Source organism: Parus major, chromosome 5 (genome assembly GCF_001522545.3).
Source record: "Parus major isolate Abel chromosome 5, Parus_major1.1, whole genome shotgun sequence".
Classification (NCBI taxonomy): Eukaryota; Metazoa; Chordata; class Aves; order Passeriformes; family Paridae; genus Parus; species Parus major.
The window spans coordinates 39927462-39947534 of record NC_031774.1 but is presented as its reverse complement, the minus strand read 5'-3'; the positions used below and the strand labels follow the sequence as shown (position 1 = coordinate 39947534).

Below are 20073 nucleotides of genomic sequence, written 5' to 3'. Positions count from 1 at the left end.
AAAAGAAAGATTTGCATTCAGGAACCCTTGCCCTCCTCTCTAAGAAGGAAATACTGCTGATTTTTTACAGCTCACTTCCATTAACTACAAAAACAAGGTGTGTGTATGGGGTGTGGGGGGGGTTGTGTTCTGTACCTTTATGAGCATATGAGGACTGCATATTCCCTTCTTACCCTGCCAGATGGTGTGGTATTTGTCTGGTGATGTGTGGATGGCTGTTGCTACCATCTGTGATTTTCTGTAAGTGAACAGCAGTCTTGAGGGGGTGTGAATAATTTTGCCCTTAGGTAATAGTTCTGGCATGGCACTGGAACATGGGGAGGGATGGGTGTAGAGGTGTGCATTTATATGTCTATGTTTATCTCACAGTTTGACTGGTTTCTGCAAGTACTCTGATTTTGTAAGTGTTTGTATTTATAAAGGGAGGGAAGGAAAGGGTGAACTGAGAGCTTTGCTTTCTATCTGGCTCAAAAAGAGGTTGCCAGAAGGCAGCCTGGTTGCAGATGACTCCTTCCTGCTGTTAACTTTGTAATAGGAACCTTAGAAGACAGTAAAAGTTTAACAACAACCAACCAAAAGCACCACAAAAAATTCTGTGACACATGGTGTTGGCACTTAGAACTTTAGCTATCTGCTTCTATTGTAATTACTAGCTGTGTCTGAGGTCAGTTGGTGAGGAGGTGTGTGTATATGTGTGAGTGTGCATATGTGTGAATGAAAGCCACCCATAAGAGAGCCAGACTGAGCTCTCTTGAGACCCCGAAGGTGTGCACCATAGCCCAGCAGATGAACTGGTTGACACTGCACTGCCTGAAGCACCCTGCCAGTCCTGTGATGTAACTCAGGTGGTGTGTTCCAGTATCATAAGTGCTTTTTCATTTTATGTAAACCAAAACCTTGACTTGTGGGGAAATTGCATAGAAGTATCTTGGGGAGGTTTTAAGGTTCCATCTATACTTTGCTGGAAAATCTAATATTGCACAGGTCAAACTAATGCTTTCCCTTTCCATGCATGAAATAACATAGTATGGACTTGGAACTGTTAAATTTTTGAACACTGGATATGGAGCCACATGCAGAGAAACCCCAGAACAATGCCCACAAGTCCCCTTATTCTTTTTGGAGGTTATAGTGCTCCCAGGGTGACTTGCAGCTCTCAAAGCCCTGGCCTACACATGCTTTGTTGGGCACTGATAGGTGAAACTACGGTAGAAATGCGGGACCATTGCTAGGGACTGCATAGAAACAGAGTTGAAGACTTGATCTCTGTGTTTATTTTGACCACTGTCCCAGAAGCTCTCGTATGGACTCTTACAGAGGTGGTCTTTTTCAGGAAAATAAAAACCCCTGTGTTCTAGAGCAATTTGGAGTTAATATCTAATGGATCTGGTGAGCTGTGAATGCCTCTTGACTGTGTGGGATTATAGGAGAGGTTTGCAGGTGGGGTGGGTAGAAAGTTCCTAACCATAAAATCACAACTAGCATACAGTTGTTGGGAGAAAACAATGTGTTCTGTGATGCTTTAAGAATAGCACACAATCAGAGCTTGTGATAATGAGCTTTGTAATGGGATGCAGAACTCAGATTCCAGATGTTGCTCTTAGAACTGTTTCTGGACATAAATGCACGATGAGTTGTCATTAACACAGCTTTCTGATGAATTACAGGGAGGTCTGTAATAGTTATGAAAGTAGAACAGCTGTATCTGTAATGCTCAGAAAGGGAAGGTGTCACAGAGGTAACCAGCTACATCGCCTTAGTAGTGATGTAGAGTTCAGGGAGACTGGTGCTTAGGGGAGGTGATGCCAGAGACCACTGGCAGTGTGTGTATGTTCCCTGTTAGCAGTCTCCTAAGCTGCAGGAGCATGCAGCTGTAGAGAGGCAGTCAAGTATTCGACGAATTATCTTTGCTAAAAACTAGCTTATTTTGCACCACAGCTGCGAAGCAGTATTTAGTTATGGTATTTAGATAGAAATTGGACTTCCTTCATTTTCTCAGTTTTATGTTCATTGCTTCAGGAGGTTGCCCTTCATAATCAGTTTTCCCAATTACATGGGATGGGAGGAGTGGTAAACAATATAATTGCTCTAGCTTCTTTCCTGTTCTTAATAAATGAAACTTGGCTGCTGCTTGAAGTCTTCTTTCTCCACGCCTTTTTCTTATGAGCTATCTCTCCAGCAGCTGTTTTCCCATGACTGCTCTATCCAGTTATCTTTCTGAGTTACTGATGTTTATTTTTTTCTGCAGCTGTATTTCTTCAGTTAGAAGTTATGGGTGCAATTCTCTAGGGGTAAATTTTATTATAAATGCAATATTTAAAAGGTGTCAGGATGTAAGATAGTGGGTTTCCTCATCCTTGAAGAATTAAGTGGGAGGAGTGGGAGCTCTGAAATGAACACTTAGATGGGAATAACACTTGTTATATAAAACAAAAAAAATGAGTTTCAGATTTCTTGTTAGTGCTCTGTACGCCACCTGCTTTGTGAAGGCAGAAATCTGAAATATACTTGACCTTAGTTTTTCTTCTCTGAGGAGTCTCCAAGAGGTCGTAAGAAGTTCAGCATCTCAGCAGATCAAGGTACGAGTCCTACTCTTAATGATGTGTTGATGGTGTTGGCAATCAGTCTGCAAAGCAGGGTGCTGCTCCAGTCCAATATCTGAACCCATTGCCACCATCTCAGTATTGAACATTTATTGGATGTACTGTTCAGAAATGTGCACACATATACATGGGTCATCCAAATGCAGATGAACCCTTTTGTTGCTTACCTAAAGGGGGAAGCAGACGAGCATTAGTGGGATACCATCTCCTTTCAGGCTTCCTGTTGTGCAGACTAATGGAATTGCTGGCTGTTACCTGCTGCTTGCCAGACTGCAGCTGCCTGGCCCCTAGTGCTTCCCATAATGCTCTCATGCTGAAATGCACAAGTTGAATTGAATATACTGCATTGTGTTTCTAAGTATGATACTTAGTTTCTGAAGAGAACTCACCTGCTACAATGATAACCAAGATGACAGATTTAACAGCTGGCATGCCTGTAACTCTTTTTGTCAGCTGTAAACATTTGGCTTCTCCTGTCAAGGCAAGTTGTCCTCCAGCTTCCACTGAAAATGTCATTCTAGTCTTAAGGCTACTTTTCTTTTTATTTATTTAAAATTGTATTTATTTTCTTTCAGATTTAGACTATACATTCTTGTGCTCTTGTATAATTGCTGGAAATTTATTTTTAACTTTGATAAGACAAACACAGCAGCTTTCAAGGTCCAGGTCTGGCAAATGGGAGAAGAGCTAGGCTAGACACTGGCTTGTGCTACAACAAAAGATGTATTTGTGCCATCCAGTCTTTAATTTATACACACCAAAAAAGAAAGAAAAAAAGACTTGGCTTCAAGCCTTAGCGATTTTATTCAGGTTTTTTTTTTTTTCTGTTCTTTCTGGATGCAAAGCCTTATTTATTCTATATATTCAATTACTGGCCAGTGTCTGGAGCTGCTCTTGAACTGGGAGTAGATGAATGCAGTAGTTATTCCTCTCTTCCTTTCATCCCTTAAAATGAGGTTAGAGATAGGATGGCACTCACTCTTTGCCATAATAAAAATATAATCCATAAAAGCAAACCTGGCTGAGCTATTTTTTTCTGTAATGGCCTGCTATCCATAGCATGTCATATGCCTTTGCCTGCCATAATCCTGCAGTCTCTGCATGAATGGTGCTCTTAAGGCTCAGTCTCACTCTCTCATGAATGAATTTCTGTGTGCTTTTGGACATGTGAGAGCCTTAAGTCTTGGGCCTCTCAGTGTAGAAACTGACAGGGTGTGGGTTTTTTTGGGTTTTTTTTGGGGGGGTTTTTTTTTGTTTATTTTCTGCTTCAACATGTTGTTTAGCCTTCCCATAATAAAAAATTTCCACTTAAGGTCCAAGGAGCATAATATCTTAACTGACTGGAAAACCTAAAACTGCAGGAACAACCAGTAGCAGGGGAAAAGCTTGTAGTAAGAGGAGCAGAAAGTCTGTGGCTGCATCACTGTTTTGCTGTTCTCACTCCAGTAGTGAGTCTAGTAATCACCCTGATCTATACATCCATAGGGGATATAGAAGTTACCTGTTTTAAAGCAAAATCTAGAAAACATGGAGCAGAGGGTGTTTCAAGCAAGCATGTGAAGTAGATGTTTAGAGCTGTGCAATTACTTTCCCTCAGGGCAGAAGCTGTTCGTATAATTAACTTGGCTAAGATGGACTATTGCATGTGCCTTTCTCTTTGGAGTAACAGGTCAGAGAATGTTTCTTCCTTTCCTATACACACTGTAGGCTTGCCTACATCCTGGCCCTGGTCCCAGCTATTACTCATTTCCCTGGAGAGAAGGGGTATGTTATGCCTGAAAGATGATAGCCTGAATAAAGTTGGATCCACTTCCTGGGGATCCTTGCACTGAATCTTGCAGCTGACTGTCCTTTATTAACCCAGCATTTGTCTTGAGAAGTCCTGGTGAGGTCATTAGTCTGGAAGGTCACTAAACACAGATTTAGAGCAGAATTGCTTTTCAGACCAGGAAGGGAGACTGAATTGAACATTGAAGAGTTGAGCAGTGCAAGAAGAGGTTTGTATTAACCCTTACAGTATTGCTTGTTACAGTGTTGCAAGACTGAAATTTTTGACGTTGCCTGCACTGATTTTTTTTTCCCATCCAGCCTGACTGATGGCAGATTCCAGAGGAAAATGTGAATTCTGGCCTTTACTAAATAGCTACATACATACTCTGGCATCTGCCTTTGTCTGCACAGACATACTCACCTGTTCACATGATTAGAGGAAGATGAGGATTATTTCATGTCCGTTAGTGTAGAGTACAGGACATCTTTCCATAATTTGCCTGATACCATCACTCAAGGCTGTCCCTTTGACTTCTCAGCTGACATGTAATGGGAAGGTTTAAAGCAGAAAGAAGGACAGTACAGACAACTTGTTTTCTCTGCACAAGCTGAGAGCAGTACAGAGGGAATTTTATTGTCTAAGTGTCAAAGGAAGCAGGAAAAAGTATCAACATGAGGGCCATGGGAAGTGCAGTAAAAACTAAATCTAAATAAAAATTCTGTGTTGGCTACGTAAGAACACAGAACCACACTGATTAATTACAAAAAGACACATATTATACTGTTTGTAAATAAAGAAACTTTCCATTTCTTAGTTCTGAGCTGTCCCAGTGATAAAAGATGTAAATGGTTTAGGAGCACCCTATCAGTGCTGGGGTAGAATACTGATGCGCACGGAAGGGGACCGCTCTGGTCCCACTAGCACCATCTCAACCCTGACCCGGAGGGAAACTCTGCTCTGCAGAGATTATGGGGGATTCAGTAGCCTTCTGGGCCTAAACTGAGTTGCCCTTGAGCAGAAAGGGCTAGGGCACCACTGAAGGAGAGTAGTTGTGATACAAGTAAACACCTGCTCAGAAGACACACAAAAGTATTAAATTCCCTAAGGAGTTCAGCTTGGCTGTAGAGGGGCCATCTCCACCTTGCTCTGCGAGAGCAAACAACAAGCCAGAATAGCACTTGCTTTAAGTAAAATTATAAATCCATAATGCAGGTCTAAATGTTGTCAGGACAACAGTGCAAGGCCACTGGAATGTGTGGTGTTATTTCAGCCAGACTTGCACACACAATACAGCTGGGACACCCCCTGCCTATACCTACTGTTTGATCATCAGGACCACTTGAAATACTTCACTCAGAAGAAGCAGGTAGCTAAAGCAACCACCCAAAGTGATTAGCCAGAGCCACTGGAGCAAAGTCAAGCCAATCTAATCCAGACTCTTGCCCTTTGGCAAGCAAGAGCTTTCTTCTGTTCATTATGGTTTCTTAAACTCTGAAATTTTAAGGACAGTCATCTTCCAGTCTATACAACACCACACATGAGCCTGCCTTATGGGGCAGGGACCTGATTAAGGCTTTCACCTGAAATACTTGAGACAATTCATCCTGTTATGTGCAGAGTTGAAAACACCAATACAACTACTATGTGAGCAGAAAGTATGTTTCAAAAATACAGCTACTATGTGAACAGAAAGAATGTTTCAACTACAGTTCTGGAGCCATAAATTCTGATAGATCCTCCAATGGTACTATGTACTGACGCATACCCTGGCCCACAGGTAAAATAGAAACTGAAAAAAAAGCACTCCAGTCCCACCTAAAACACTTGCTAACACACCTCAAGTTCCTAAAGACTCCTTTAGTTTCTACCAGTTAAAAAAAAAGGCTAGTGTGTCACAGACTGATGGACACCCAACCTTGCTCTTTAATATACAAAGTTTGTATCAGAGTGATGCTGTAGCAGAAAATTTCGCTCACTAATGAATCTGCCCATTAAAAAAATTGCATTTGGCCAGGTATCAAGGGACTTGTCTACATAAAAGTATAAAGAAGGGTGCTTATTTCAAGGTTTGCTTTACATTTAGAATACTTTTGCCAGTAATAGGTCAGCATTTGTGAAGTCTTTCAAAGCTCACCTCAGCTTTACAATACAATGCAGGCAGTGTCTATCCATTCCTAGTATACAAACACGGTTCCTTTCCACAGAGTTCACAGGACTTGTACTGCAGAACAGACATTAGGTGAGACCTACTGAGCAGTGAAATTTACATCACATAGCTACATGAGTGACCCTATTAATATTTAGCATTAAAAAATTAATAGGACACCTTGAGATCCATCTTCCTTGTTCTGCAGGCACTAAAGGAATATGAGTTACATTGTCATTCCTTCTCTATAGCTCTAAAGTCTGCAGAAGTGAAAGACTCTCATCAGCAGCCTTTTTTCTTTATGGTTGGCTAAAGGGAGACAGACCAGAAACCAGACCAAGTAGATGGAGGAGGAAAGAAAATGAAGTGCTAAAGTTTGTCTTGTGCCCTCAGGTTTCTTACAGCATAAAGCTAGATTTCATTAATCTTCTCTGTCATGGAAGGATGTGTTCTTGTTTGTTAGAAAGGAAACAAAGCTTTGTATTGATGTGATTCATCCTTTTACAAAGATGGGGGAGTAAGAGCAAGAAGGGGAGAACCCTATAGTTCTTTTCCAGTTTCTTGTACCATCTGCTAAACTGGAGATACAGAAATAGTAAGGAGAAGGAATTCTATGACACACAGAAACCCAGTAGAAGGCTTGAAATATTAACCCTAGCAGAGGGCACTTGTCTGCTCCTGAGTCCATCTTGAAAAGTTAATCAACATTAGATACAAGCAAAGAATTAAATACTTCCTAACATATATAATTGTGCAACGAAATCTTGAAAGAGGATGTTCTTGTCTAGCTGCAGCTGAGGATTAAGAGACCTTGAACTCTGCCTGTAATTCATATCTTAAACAGCCATTTCCTTTGGTTTTCTAAGCTATTGGTCTCAGTTACATCCTGCAGGAAAGCACTTAATTACAAAGTCAAACAAAGCATTTTGTTTTAAGCCATTCTGCCTTGGTGATCTAACACTGCTGAACACCTCTGTTGCCCCACTCTCAAGAAAGCATCATTAACTTGTAGCTGACCTGTCACTTGTCTCATCTGTTTTAAAGTCTTACTCCCACCCCCACATTTCCCCTTTCCATCTAAAAAAGCTCAAGTCTGCCCAGTTATTCAATGTTCTCTGTATTAAATTAATAATTACTCTCTAGAGCTCTCAGTTGCTTTGAATTAACTAACTAATCAACTAAACAAAGTCATGGTGACGATGCATTCTAGGTATCTTTTATAATTTTTTTTAAACTCTAGATTTCATCCACTTTAATAAAACCTGACAGTCAGTTTCCCCTTGCTGACTGCTGCTGTATTTATCATATGATTCACAGTGGCATCTGAACTTTCAGTCCGCTGCATAGCAAACATTATGCAAAGGCAGTTTGTGGCTTTCAAGTGGCCCATATTATTTACAGGTAACTGTTGTGCCTTTACAGCTAACATCATCATTAGCATCCAGACACTAAATATGTTAATTTACATCCACATAAAAATGACCAGAGGACATGTTCAAAGGGGTGCTTGGCTCACTGCTGCTTTCAACTGCAATTGTTGCATGTACCATAATATTACATATTATATGTAATATCCCTGGAATATAAGGGAGTGGACAGGTGTTGCACTGCACTGTGGAAACTGGCATCCTCTTCTGGATTAACCTTCTCTTAGCTCAGCAGCAAGTTCTGCCACCTTCTTACAGATTTTCCTTCTGGTTGTACAGCACAGCAGAAAAGTACAGACTACAAAGGGAGACTGGAAGGAGCCGACTGCAGTGCTACGGATATGCCTTGCAAGTTACATCACAGTTAAGGATGTACAATTAGCAACCTGTAAGGCCTGAGTTAAATCACTTGTGGGTGGTGCTTCGAGGATTAACTGCTTTAACTGGGCAGAAGAGCTGATTTGTTTGGGGTTAAGAACCCATTCTCTGCCACCAAAATAGCTCTGCTTATTATGAGGATGTGGCACAGGAATACTGCAACAAAAAAACTAGTAGAGCTAAGCTCCATCATGTTTCTAACAAATAAAGAAAGGATAAGTCCAGTTCTAACAAAATTAAATATGTAGTATTTCAGAAAGTTTAGCTCTTTGTCAGTACTGTGATAAAACAAGACTGTTTCTCTCCAGGATACTCCTACTCCCAAGCTCAGTTTTTGCATTCCCTAGATCCATGCATCCAAATCACTTTAAGACCATGCTGTTCTGACTTCTGGAAATCCCACTGTTCTCATGCCCTAGGCCTCAAACAAAGAGGTCTGACAACACTCCAGATTTCTGACAAGCATTACACTGCTTAATCAGTAGTACAGCACTCCCCCAAAAGAAGCATAGGAAGTCAAGGCCACAAGTGGCAGAACAGCCCAGCCCTTTGGGGAAGGTTAGTCTAAGCAGTGCTGTTACATACTGCATCTATCCAAAGAGCCAGAACACAAGCACAGCTCTGGAACTGGGGTGGGAACTGCTTTCAGGAGGCTCCAGGGTGAGCTCTCAGGAAAGCAGCTGCAATTTCCTCAAGCAGAGCTTCTCACAAAGAAGGTGTATGTAACTCTGGCACTAACATTACAGGGAGGAAGGACCAAGAGCCTGTGGAAAGGAAAAAAATGCTTGTAAAACTTGTTCACATTATTACATCCTTCTTTTAACTATTTACTCTTAAAACTCGTACCTCAGTGACTGAAGTGCCTGCCACAAGCTTTCTGAGAAGCAGCCACTAGAAATTAATGGAGAGAAAGCTGATGAAGAGATGATGGGAAGTTCAGGTTTTCCAGCAGCCCCCACCCACCCCATCCCCATTGCTGGAACAATTGAAGTCTCTGTGCCAGTTTTCATGTAGCAGTGGTATAGGCATATCCTGATCCACTCAACCACCAAAGGACCAGAAAGTTCACCAGCATTCCATTGTCTACCCCCTCAGAGACAATGAAATGCTTTGAAATAGGCAGGACTAAACATAAAAGATGTGTTTTTTCTGTATGAGAAGACTTTGTATGGTCAATAAATCAGGCTGAGCAAATTCGGACCTATCTCTCACAAGAGCAATGATAAACAAAGTGTTCATAATGACAAAACCAGGAGTTTTTGTACAAGATTCAGGGGCCATCCCATTCCAGCATCACTTCTCCCACAGCCCTGCAGACATTGCAGGGATTGAAGACTTCTGTGCAGACAGGGAAGAAGTACTGTTGACAAGATGCTTCATCTACTTGCTGTCAAGGCAAAGATAGCAAGTCCACTGACCCCACTCATTTCATATTCTTCCTGAAGCAAACTCCCGCTAATGTACAGACATTTTTCTTTTTTTTTTCTTTTTTTTTTTAAAAAAAAATACTTAAGTGAATTAAGATGGTCACCTCTCCCAGAAACAGGCAGGCGAATCCTCTGGGACCCATGGGATCCAGCTCTGGGACTGGCCCACTAATAAGTACCTGGGAAAATCAGCACTCCCTTTTGCTCCCACTCCCCTGTCCCATTTGTCAGAATCACTGCAGGTGGATCCAGGTCCCAGCTGTGGCCAGCAAGAAGTCCATGGAGCCAGGCACACAAGGCACAGCTCTCTTCACACCCGGATCTGGTACCCATTGAGGTCTGGCATGGCTTTGGAATCGGCAGGCTTCTTCTCACCAGATGGCCTGTGAGCAAAGAAGGTAACAACTCTTCAGAAACTGTTTTCAGTCAGGTGATGCTGCACATAGAGATGGCAGCACAGGAAAAGGTACACAGAGCTTCAGACCAATCTTTCACTACTGAGGACAGGACTATTCTGCAGCCTCCAGTAATTCTCCCAATGATCTCAACAGAATAGAATGCAAGTTAGGAAGTAGGAGGTCCATTCTGGAACCCCAGGTTATTATCAGGAAAACAATCTTGCTGACAGCAGAATAATTTTTGGAATCTCTTTTAGACACAGGTCTGTGAGACACCAGAGCTCAGACCCATGAATAAGGTTAAAAGTCAGCTACCAACATCACTGTCTGTTTGAGCTGCCTTCTTCCTCCCTGCCAAAACAAGCAAGCAAAAAACCCCAGCTGTCCCCTCAACTTCCTAAGCAATTATAAACTCACAATGGTACTGACTAGGGAAGGATGCTACTGCAGGTCAGAGAAATATCCACTGTTCTAAAGAAACCCAGTACACCATCAGAGGGATCCAAAACCAAACAGCAAGGTGGAGTCTGAGTAAAACAGATATTTTAGATAGGTCTCCTGCCCAGCAGTCCCACTCACCGTCGGTCGCCACGGCTGTTTCGCCGATGGGGGCTGGCCTGACCTCTTTGTGGGGAGGAGACATCTTTCTTTCTGTCCTTGGTGGGAGATGGTGGTCCAGTTCCTTTCCCAATCTGCCACAAAAATAAAATTAAGAGCTACATGAGCAGAAAATCAATATGAGTAATAACAAAACCCACAAAAATTAACAATGATTTATTATATGGAAAAAAAAAGACAGAAAGGCGAAACAAATGCATCAAAATGCAAAAGTTGGGAAAAAACCCAAGTTACAGTGACAGCTATGCCTCCAAGGAATGTATACAGTCCAATCTAATCACAACTGCAGCACTGCATGAGCATCCATTAAGGGACCAGCCTGCATACTGTGAGTGGTATTCAGTAAGAAAGACGCCCCAGCCTCCAATTCACTTTCTACTCCACACATCTAGGAGAGTTTCCTGTCACTTCATTCCCCCAGTACACCAGAGCCAGGCAAGACAGTGGATGTGGTAGTGAGTTACTCCATCCTCGCTGCTTACCTTCAGCCTCATATCACGGGCATGTCTCTCAAGCTCTTTGCGAAAGTCTTCCCGGGTTAGCTTGTCCAGATCCAGGATGGAGCGCTTCCACTCAATCTGCTCCACACTGTGTGGGTCATGGGACACACAGTGGCCCAGCTTCACCTTTTTCAGAGTGTGCCAGCAGCGGCGATACGCCTCCTCGAAGTCAAAGATGAGTTCGCTCAGTGTGCGGAAGACAGGTGCTTTGTACATAAGTTCCTCACGTCGGCTGATGCCCAGTGCCCCGTAGCGGCCGCCAAAGTTCACCCCCAGCACGATGTGTCGGAAGTAGTTCCCTGAGAAATGGCTTTTGAAGCTGATGGGGAAACGGTCCAGTGTGGTCATGTTGTTGGTGAGGTAACTGACAGCAGCCACTATTAAGGAAATAACCGGTGATAGCTGTTTCCTGACAAGACACATCCTACCTGCTCCAGACCCTCCCAGCCTGCTTAGCAGACTCCCCATTGATTCAGGCATCACATAGATAGGATTTGTTCTCCAGGCCAAGAGCCCAGCTCATTGCAGGCTGCCCTACTTTCATCTGGGTTATGGGGAACACAGACTTGGCCTCTTTTTGTCAACAAAGAGAAGTTAATTTTGATGCAGTTCTGTGATGCAGAAGTTGCAATGCTAGCAACCCTAAGTGTACTGTATTCCATAGCTCCCAAATTGTTAACTCTTCAGCATTATTCCTTAGTTTAAGTCTGTTTTGCTAGCTACTGTTTCACACACCTTCAGGATAAAGAGTCACCAATCTCCTCCACTTTTGAACCATTCGCTCTGCCCCTCTAGGTGCATGAAGAGCCTATAGCCCAAGTACCACAAACTAAACCTGGAAGACAGCTAGGAAAGACGTGTACTTAAAGATAACACTAGACATCTAGAACTAAAAAAGGTATTGCCCAAACTAGTAAGTGACATACACCATAATTAGAAGTTGGGGAGGATCTGTAAGTTATTTTAATCAGAACACATGCAGGCAGTAAGGGAACAATGCTATCCACAAAGGATTTCCTGACCTAACTCTAGCTAGTGTTTTTGCTCTGCTTTAGATGTCTTTTATCTTTTACTATCTTATATGGCTGACCAGAGCAGCACCACCCTTCTTGGTGAAAGAAGAGCAACTCCAAAGTTCTGGTACTTTAGAGAATTGCTTGGATTTGGATTTCTTTGGTGGGGTTTTGTGGGAGAACTAGGGAGGAAAAAACAGAGGAACGTGGGACTTGGGGACAATATTATCGCCTCCCTCAAAGCATCACAAGCAAGAGAGCAAAGACAAAAACACAAGGATGGGCAGACATGCACAACTCCAAGAGGAAAGGATACATTCCCAGGATCACAGCTTCCAGGCATTTTATTGGCAGGGCCTCTTTGGTCATTTCTTTGGCCAGGTCCATCAGCCTGCAGAGTGGGACAAGGGAAAGATGAGGACAGTTAGAGGGCTCGTGTTATCAGTGTGGCCAGTTCAGCCCTTTTCCACTATATTTTGTAAGGTAGGTTTCCAGGAGAGAGGGTGGTTCACAGAGGATAGGGAACAGAATCAAGTATCTTCTTTACGAAGACATTAAATCCAAACCAGGTGTCTGCCACATGCTGTTGTTACTTCCAAGGAATTCATTTCAGTGGGTTGGAGCCAAACTGCTTACTGGCCAACCTGAGTTCTCAGGGAGACCACAGCACCAATGTGTCCACAAGTAAAACCTCAAAGGACCAAGAGCCAGCAGTGTTTGCCACACAAGGAAAATAAAGCCTTCTTCCCTGGTATTAACCCTAGTCTCTGTTCAGTGAGTACCATGGAGGAGACATTGGACTGATTACAAAACAAGGCAGTTAGACTCACATAAATCTATGGACTAAACCCATAGTAAGAAGCCAATCTTGGGAGATTCTCCATATGCTCTTCAAGAGAGTCAGTGAACATCAGGTGCTTATTGCCAGGAACTTCTGGAGCACAGCAGTTACCAAAAACTGCAGTGAGGAGAATACCCTTTCTCATTCAAAGTATGAGTCATCAAAAGCTTAATGAGCCTAGATTCTGCAGTGGCACTACTCTCAGGAACTATGAAGTCAGACCCATAAAGATACTTGGCTTGCACAAAGCTTTTGTAGAGCAGGACCTAATTTCAGAATCCCTCAGAAGTTCATATAGTTACATTCCAATTAGAAGCAGGCAGAATATGCACATTTTTGCAACACATTATCTTTGGTTTACTGGATTTACTGATTCATGACAAAAGACCCACTACTCTCTTTCTTGAGAAAGACCAGACACAGCTCTGCCCAGCTATGCCCCAGGCAACAGACCACAAAGTTACCCGAGGCAGGATGCAGCTGCAGTACTGAAAGCCCTGAGTGCCACTAGACCTTGGGCAGGGGATGGAGAAAAAGCATTGTGTATAACAGGGCTCCAACAACAAAGGATTAAATACTGTAGAGGCTGCCAGCACTTACCCAGTCAGAGGTCTGCTCTTCTTAATCTCAAAGAATTGTGTCCCAGTGTGATTGTACCTGGAAGCAAGAAGTTAAGGGCTTGGCAGCTTGGAAAGCAGAGTTTGAAGAAAACTTGTCTTAAGGACTTTCATGCTATTTACTAGTCTCACAGCAAAGTCATGATCCCACAAATGTAGCAGTAACACAAGGAAATCCCTACCTCCCTTTCCTGCATTTCTCCCATTTATAATTCCTCCTTACTTCCACTGTATTTCCTTGTCAATCCTTCTCTTCCTCATACCCACACATGGGTTTCCACTCCAGTTCCCAAAGGTTCATGCTGACAGCACATGCTCTGCTCAGCTTTCCAGTTACCAGGGCAGAATAGTTTGATAAATCTCTTCCTGCTCTAATCTACACATAATACATGAAGCAATGAAACATTCATGGTACCTTATTCTGATTGACTGGGATCCAATCCAGATCACAACCACCCTGAATGGGTGAAAGATGCCAAAAGGTCAGCCTTCTTACCTTGAATTAGGGCTGAAGCCAGAGTTAGATCTGTATCTCCTCAGTGAGATTAGAGTGTGTTTGCATGGCATATACATGCACTCCAGCACAACAGGAATGGAGAAATCTCATTCCCAGAACACAGCCACACAGGCAGCTCTGCATATAAAGGGGCAGCATACCACAGATGGACAAAAGCAGAGTGGCTGGGTGTTGTTTAGACAGAGAAGAGTGATTGAGCAGGATGACCTGAGAAGGTTTGCCCATCACTACAACTCACCCACACCTTAACAATGAGGTGATGCAGTCTGTAGTACATCTGACACCTGGCTGTCAGCATCTCAGATATGTGCATTTTTAATGTAATACCACAGTAAAGCTACTGACCTAGAAGAGTGGGTAGTGGGGAAAGGCCTTTGACAACATGCCCATTTGTTACATGCAGTGAACAGAACAAGAAGGTAACTTGGGAAAAAAAGAAAGAAAAAAGAAACAGAGCAGCAAAACAAATCATTATCCCAAGTCCAGCTTTCTGTTTTCAGGGAAAGAGTTTCAGTTCTCCTCCAGCTACATTTCTTTTCAGAACTTTTCTGTTTGTCAGAGGCAAAGAAAGTCCTTTTGCTCTTTCTTCCTGAGTTATCACACCAGTGAGTAAGATAACAGCAAAGGATACTGAAGCTCCCTGATGTAGCGCTGTACAGCTTCCAGGCGCTCAGGGATGGGGGTGGATGGCTGGAACACAGGCACACTTGGTATGGGAATCTGAAATAAGGAACAGAACATAAATCACTACTTCCAAACCTCTCCAGCTTCTTGCTGAACTCAGTGGTACATAACTATAGCGAGCATGTTCCTCTGAAACCAGACCCTTTGCTTCCCAAAGTGACCACACCAGAAACATTCCTCTATTTCCACAATGGAAATTGGGAAGGGATTCAGAATGAGGCATCACCACAAAGCTGCAAGAGAAACTACGTGAAAAGGTCCTGCATTTATGCAACATTGGACGAAATAGAATTAACTCACAAGGCGAGACACAAAACAGGAAAACTATGATCTGAGGGAGCATAGCCTCATTTGAGTATTGAAACTGAAAGGCACGAAACAAAAGTAAAAGAAAGAGGCAAAAATGGACAATGAGTTTTCCAATATCACCAGAGGGTAGAATGGTCCTGCAAGCAAGGGTAGGTAGGTAGCAAAGGTCCTTCATTGCTTCCTGGCATTTCAGATGAGTTGGCACTGACTAGGACACAGGCTTGACAACATGACTCCCTGCCCTGCAGTGGCTGGTGTTTTGAATTACATGGTCAGAGAATGACTTCTTGGATGTTCACCTTTCAGACTGCTGTTCCATTCTGAGGCCTCAGCCTTAGGGGTCCAGTCAGATTTTCCTCACCATTTTCACTATTTGCTCCACAGGGGATAACTCTAGTCTTGTCAGCAGCTAAGAAAATGTGTCTAAGTAAAATGAAGGGACCTGTCCACAGGATAAATAAAAAGGAGAAGACACAAGTTTGGGACGACTGACAGGCTTGGATATTTTCTTTCTGCCCAATATTTTCTTTCTGAAGGATAGCTCATGCCTTGCATGCACCTTGCTAACATCAGACTGCATCTTTTCTCAGTTGTTTGGCTTTTAACATTTTAACAGTTCCTCCTCAGACTTCCCCCAGCACTGGCCTATCCACAGCTATGAAAAAGGGATTCAGAGCCAGTTCTTCCGCTCTGCTCTGCACAGCTGCCTCTGCTGGACATGGTTTCATAGCCAGTGGTACTCCTTAGTGCACCCTTCACATGTATTTCTGTGGACACTCATTTCCATATAACTCCTTCTTCTGTCCTGTGTTTGTACAAGTGACTGGTGAGCCAGGTCAGGCACCTGGAGCAGCTGAAAGCTGAGCCAGCAAGCATGGGTAGTTTTCAGCCAGATCAGTTCCCTGTCCTGGCCTGCCACATGGTTGCACCCCGCTTGTGCTCCCCCACCATACAAGGACCAGAGACATGTTATCCTTGACGTGGGCTGGTGCTGCCCCTTGCATCAAGCAGAGGCACCAGCTGCCTCACTTGCAGGGGGCAGCACAGCCATGGTGGGAGCAGATGTGAAACTGGGTTTGTCCAGCTGCAGCAGGAGTAGAGAAGGCTCCAGAGAATGGCACAGGAATGGTGCCATCTCTGGAAGTGCATGAGCTGAGTCAGTTTGGATGCTGTGAGCTGACACACTGAGTCATAGGAAATAATTTCCACACAGAAACAACGAAAGGGGTAACAATCAGGGCAGACTGACTATTTGTTTCATTTCTTCAGCATGGAGACTTTCATGCTTTTGAGTGGAGACAGACAGATTAAGTGCATGTTGACAGCACAGACTAATGATTGTGGGTAGTTCCTCCTCCCTTTACTAGTACAGACCCCCAGATCTCCTTTTCCTCAAAACACTGAGACAGCACAATGGCAATCAGTTCAGCAGGGGACTAGTTAATGTGGAACAGCCTCCTTCACCTCAAGTAATTAAACTGATGAAAGTACACTGTGCTCTCGCTCAGATCTGGGCCTGCAGCCCAGACTGGGCTACAGTTTCTTTTTGCATCAGGTCTATAGCATTTTAAAAGGGAAATACAAGCAGAAGGAGAGGAATAAGGTCTTCATCCCTCAATTCCACACTGACAGGATGAGAGATCCTTACACTTTCTTCTTCCCCAGCATCATCCACTGCACGTTTCAGAAGAGCTATAAATATTAGGTTAGTTTTCACAGTCCTTCAGAAAGCAGAGAGGAATTTATTTATAACAGGAAAGATAGGAAATCAGATCTATTTTGACTTCCATTTAGCTATTCTGAAAGCTGGAGAGAGAGCACAGAAGAGAGCCCAGATTTCCCAAAGTATATAACCTCTGCCAGGCTTAGCAGACCAAATGAACACAGCACTGATCCCTCATCACTTGTGTGGAGTAGCTGCACCAGCCCACTCCTTGATTCATGCACCCTGGCAGGCTGTCTGTCTACATGGGGTCGGGACTGTGCTTTTAGAAAGGGGATCCCAAGAACAATCGAGATTTTCATATACTAAGTGGGCCATGCTGTATGTGAGGAAAGGGAGATGGGAGGGAGGCACAGGCAAAGCTCCACCCTTATCCGTACCACAGAGGTGCTCTTCTCATCAGCCTAGTTTAGCAACAGTTTATTTTATGGTACTTATGTGCATCCAAGCACCTCCCTACTCTTCCTTCTGCAAATAACACAGGAGCAATATCACCCTTGGTTGAGTGCCTGACTGAAAAAAAAACAGATTCTTTTTTCTGGCTCTCTCGGTCTGAATCCATTAGATGAAATTCTTCCTGTCTTTGCCCTCATCTCATTTAAAATCCATAATTTCTTTATGAGCCAAGCACACATCACTTTGTGTTTCCAGCATGGACCCGTTTGATGGTTCCAGCAGCTTGAAGCAAGGCAATATCCCACCCTGTTGCTGGAAAGAACACAACCTACAGGAGACTGGCACTCTCAAGCCTGCTCACTTGATGCCCACTCACCCCAAGTCTACTGGAAGTAAAGGGAGACTAGAGGAGCTGTCTGACACCAGTGAGAGACATAGCTCCTGATGCTGATCTGCCTAAACATGTGTCTAATCACAGCCTCCTCTGGTCATCATTTTATAGTATTTTATTTTATTGACAGCTTTTTTGAGAGTTATTTCCCCCAACACCAAATTCTGGCTATGATCCACGGCCAAAATTTTGGCGTAGGCAAGTAACGGTCCCATTCCCAACACCTAAGAAGGATTATTCACCTTCCAGCACATGGAGAGAACCCAGCTTTTCAAAGAAGCTAGCTCTGCAGAGTACACTCACTGCCCTGATTCTCATCTGTTGCACCAGCCTTTCAGAGAAACTTGATGGCATAGAGACAAGTGATGGTAAGCAGCCCTCAAATAAAAAAATACATCCCTACAGGGGAGAAGGAGCTAAGGAAACAGAGCTCATCCATCCTTGTGGTTTCCCGAATTCCACTATCCTTCCAGTTATACGCTGAGTATGCTTGGGAATGGGGTTTCAGATGGCAGAGTGCTGAATACAGTTTATAGATCTGTTTCCCAGGGGTGCTAGCAGATGCAAAAAAACCCTCAGTAACTCAAAATCCAACAACTTCCAAAACAAAACAACCTAATTTTGTCTCTTATTGCAAGAGCTCAGACCACTTGTGTCCCATAACTGTAACCCTTTTGGATGAGGACTATAAAGTGAGAAGAGCGAAGTTCTTCACGTAAGACCAAAACAAGGGACTGAACACTGTATTTCCCTGTCATTTACTGGAGTCTTGTTTGTCAGCTGCTTTCTTCCATTTCCCTCAACTTTTTTTGCCAAATCAGTCCTTATGGTTAGGAAATTAGGTAGTATGTGTTTTGACTGATCTGAAACACGTTTTTAGCCTTCACTTAGGCTCAAGACAGCCAGAGGAAAGGAAGGAAATCTGAAAAGGAAGGAAAGGCTAATGGACTTAGAATAGGGACTGTAATCAGGACTCAGGATTTGTTCCAGCTGCTGCCACAGATGCCTATGACTCTACTGCACAAAGGATGTTGCATCACATGCTTCTCCAGAATTCCTCATGGAAAGCAGTATGGATTGTCTGTGCACTGTACAATAGCATGTTTTTCCAATGTTAATTTCCCAAGGAGGTAAGTCCTTGCTAAAAATGCCTGAGATGATAAAGGTTCATCTTTTTGTATCTGAATTTCCCCTATTACAGTGATGGCAATACTCTTGTATTCATTCCAACCTCCCAGTGGAGTGACACCCAAATGTTTGCAGTGTCTTTTGTTCACAGTATGCCATTAAAAGGGAGAGATTTTTCTCCAGCTGAGATGCAATACAGATAGCAACAATCACAAGAATTCACATTCAAATGTTTCAGTATGGTACAAGGCTCAGTGAAATGGTCAGTGGTTCCTCTTTTCGTACAGTTCTCTGCAGCAAGGACAGGAACATGCTTGGAAATCACATCTGACCCTACACTAGCAATAAGCTCTGCAAGCGTTTGCTAACTCCTCTTAAAACGTTTGGCATCAGAAGTCTTTTTTGACACACACAGTTCTGTTCCAGAATGCCTTTTTGGTGTGGGAGACTGTACCCAAATCGAGTTTCTTCAGGTTCAAAGGTTCACCTCCGCCTGTCTCAATCCCCCACAAGTATTTGGGCTCTTCTAAATTTAACTCTCCGCATCTTCTCATCATTTATCCAGTCTTTCTCTTTAGATATTGCCCATTCCCGCCCTCCCCCTCTAGGCTGCTCACACATTAGCTACCTGAAGTCCGTTTTCCAGCAAGGCCGCAGAAGAAGAGGGTGCTACTGGCGCACCAGCCAGGGCAGAGCCCCACAGACACCCTCTCGCACTCCGACTTGGAGCGTGGCTTTGCTTCCGGCAAGAGCAGTCCCGGGGCCCGTTTTTCCGAAGCATCGCTCCCGAGCAGGAGAGACCGGCCTCCTAGGGGACAGGCGGGCGCCTCCTCCCAGCGGGATGCCGCCGCTTTTCCCTTCCCTTCGTCCGCCCTGTGGGAGAGGTCAGCCCCGGGCGCTTCCCTGGGACCCCGCGCCGCACCAGCCCCAGAGTGGGGGGGGTCTCACCTTGGGCAGGTCGGCAGCGCCCCGGATCCTCTGCGCCACCCGGTCCCCCTCGGGGTGGATCCTGCCCACATGCCGCCACATCCGCTCCCAGGTGGGCTCATCCACGGGCAGCCCGCCGCGGTTGACGAAGAAGGGGACGCCGCCGTCGCGAAGGTCCTCCTCGCCCTCCTCCTCCTGCTGCTCCTCGTCCCGCGGTGCCGCCGCCTCGCCGGACGGGGGCTGCCAGCGGCAGCGCGCC

The 20073-nt window shown here is 44.0% G+C and overlaps 1 protein-coding gene across 7 annotated transcripts in view; it reads right to left on the bottom strand.

Annotated features, from left to right (window-relative positions):
* The window catches only part of VASH1 (vasohibin 1), a 20464-nt gene extending 401 nt beyond the window's left edge, over window positions 1–20063 (bottom strand). Inside the window, exons 1-9 of one of the 7 annotated variants that reach the window (XR_001522181.3) lie at window positions 19516–19753; window positions 14888–14976; window positions 13723–13779; window positions 12598–12672; window positions 11251–11632; window positions 10730–10842; window positions 9932–10135; window positions 9172–9216; window positions 4964–9089 (exon numbers count right to left, since the gene is read on the bottom strand). Coding sequence is in view for 3 of the 7 variants with exons in the window: in XM_015630954.3 (XP_015486440.1) it covers window positions 10063–10135; window positions 10730–10842; window positions 11251–11632; window positions 12598–12672; window positions 13723–13779; window positions 14888–14976; window positions 19516–19668 (942 nt within the window). In the remaining 4 variants the exon portion in view is untranslated. The other 6 variants (XR_004497985.1, XR_001522180.3, XR_001522179.3 and 3 more) reach the window with 6 other exon arrangements.
* Window positions 20064–20073: the final 10 nt, after the last annotated feature.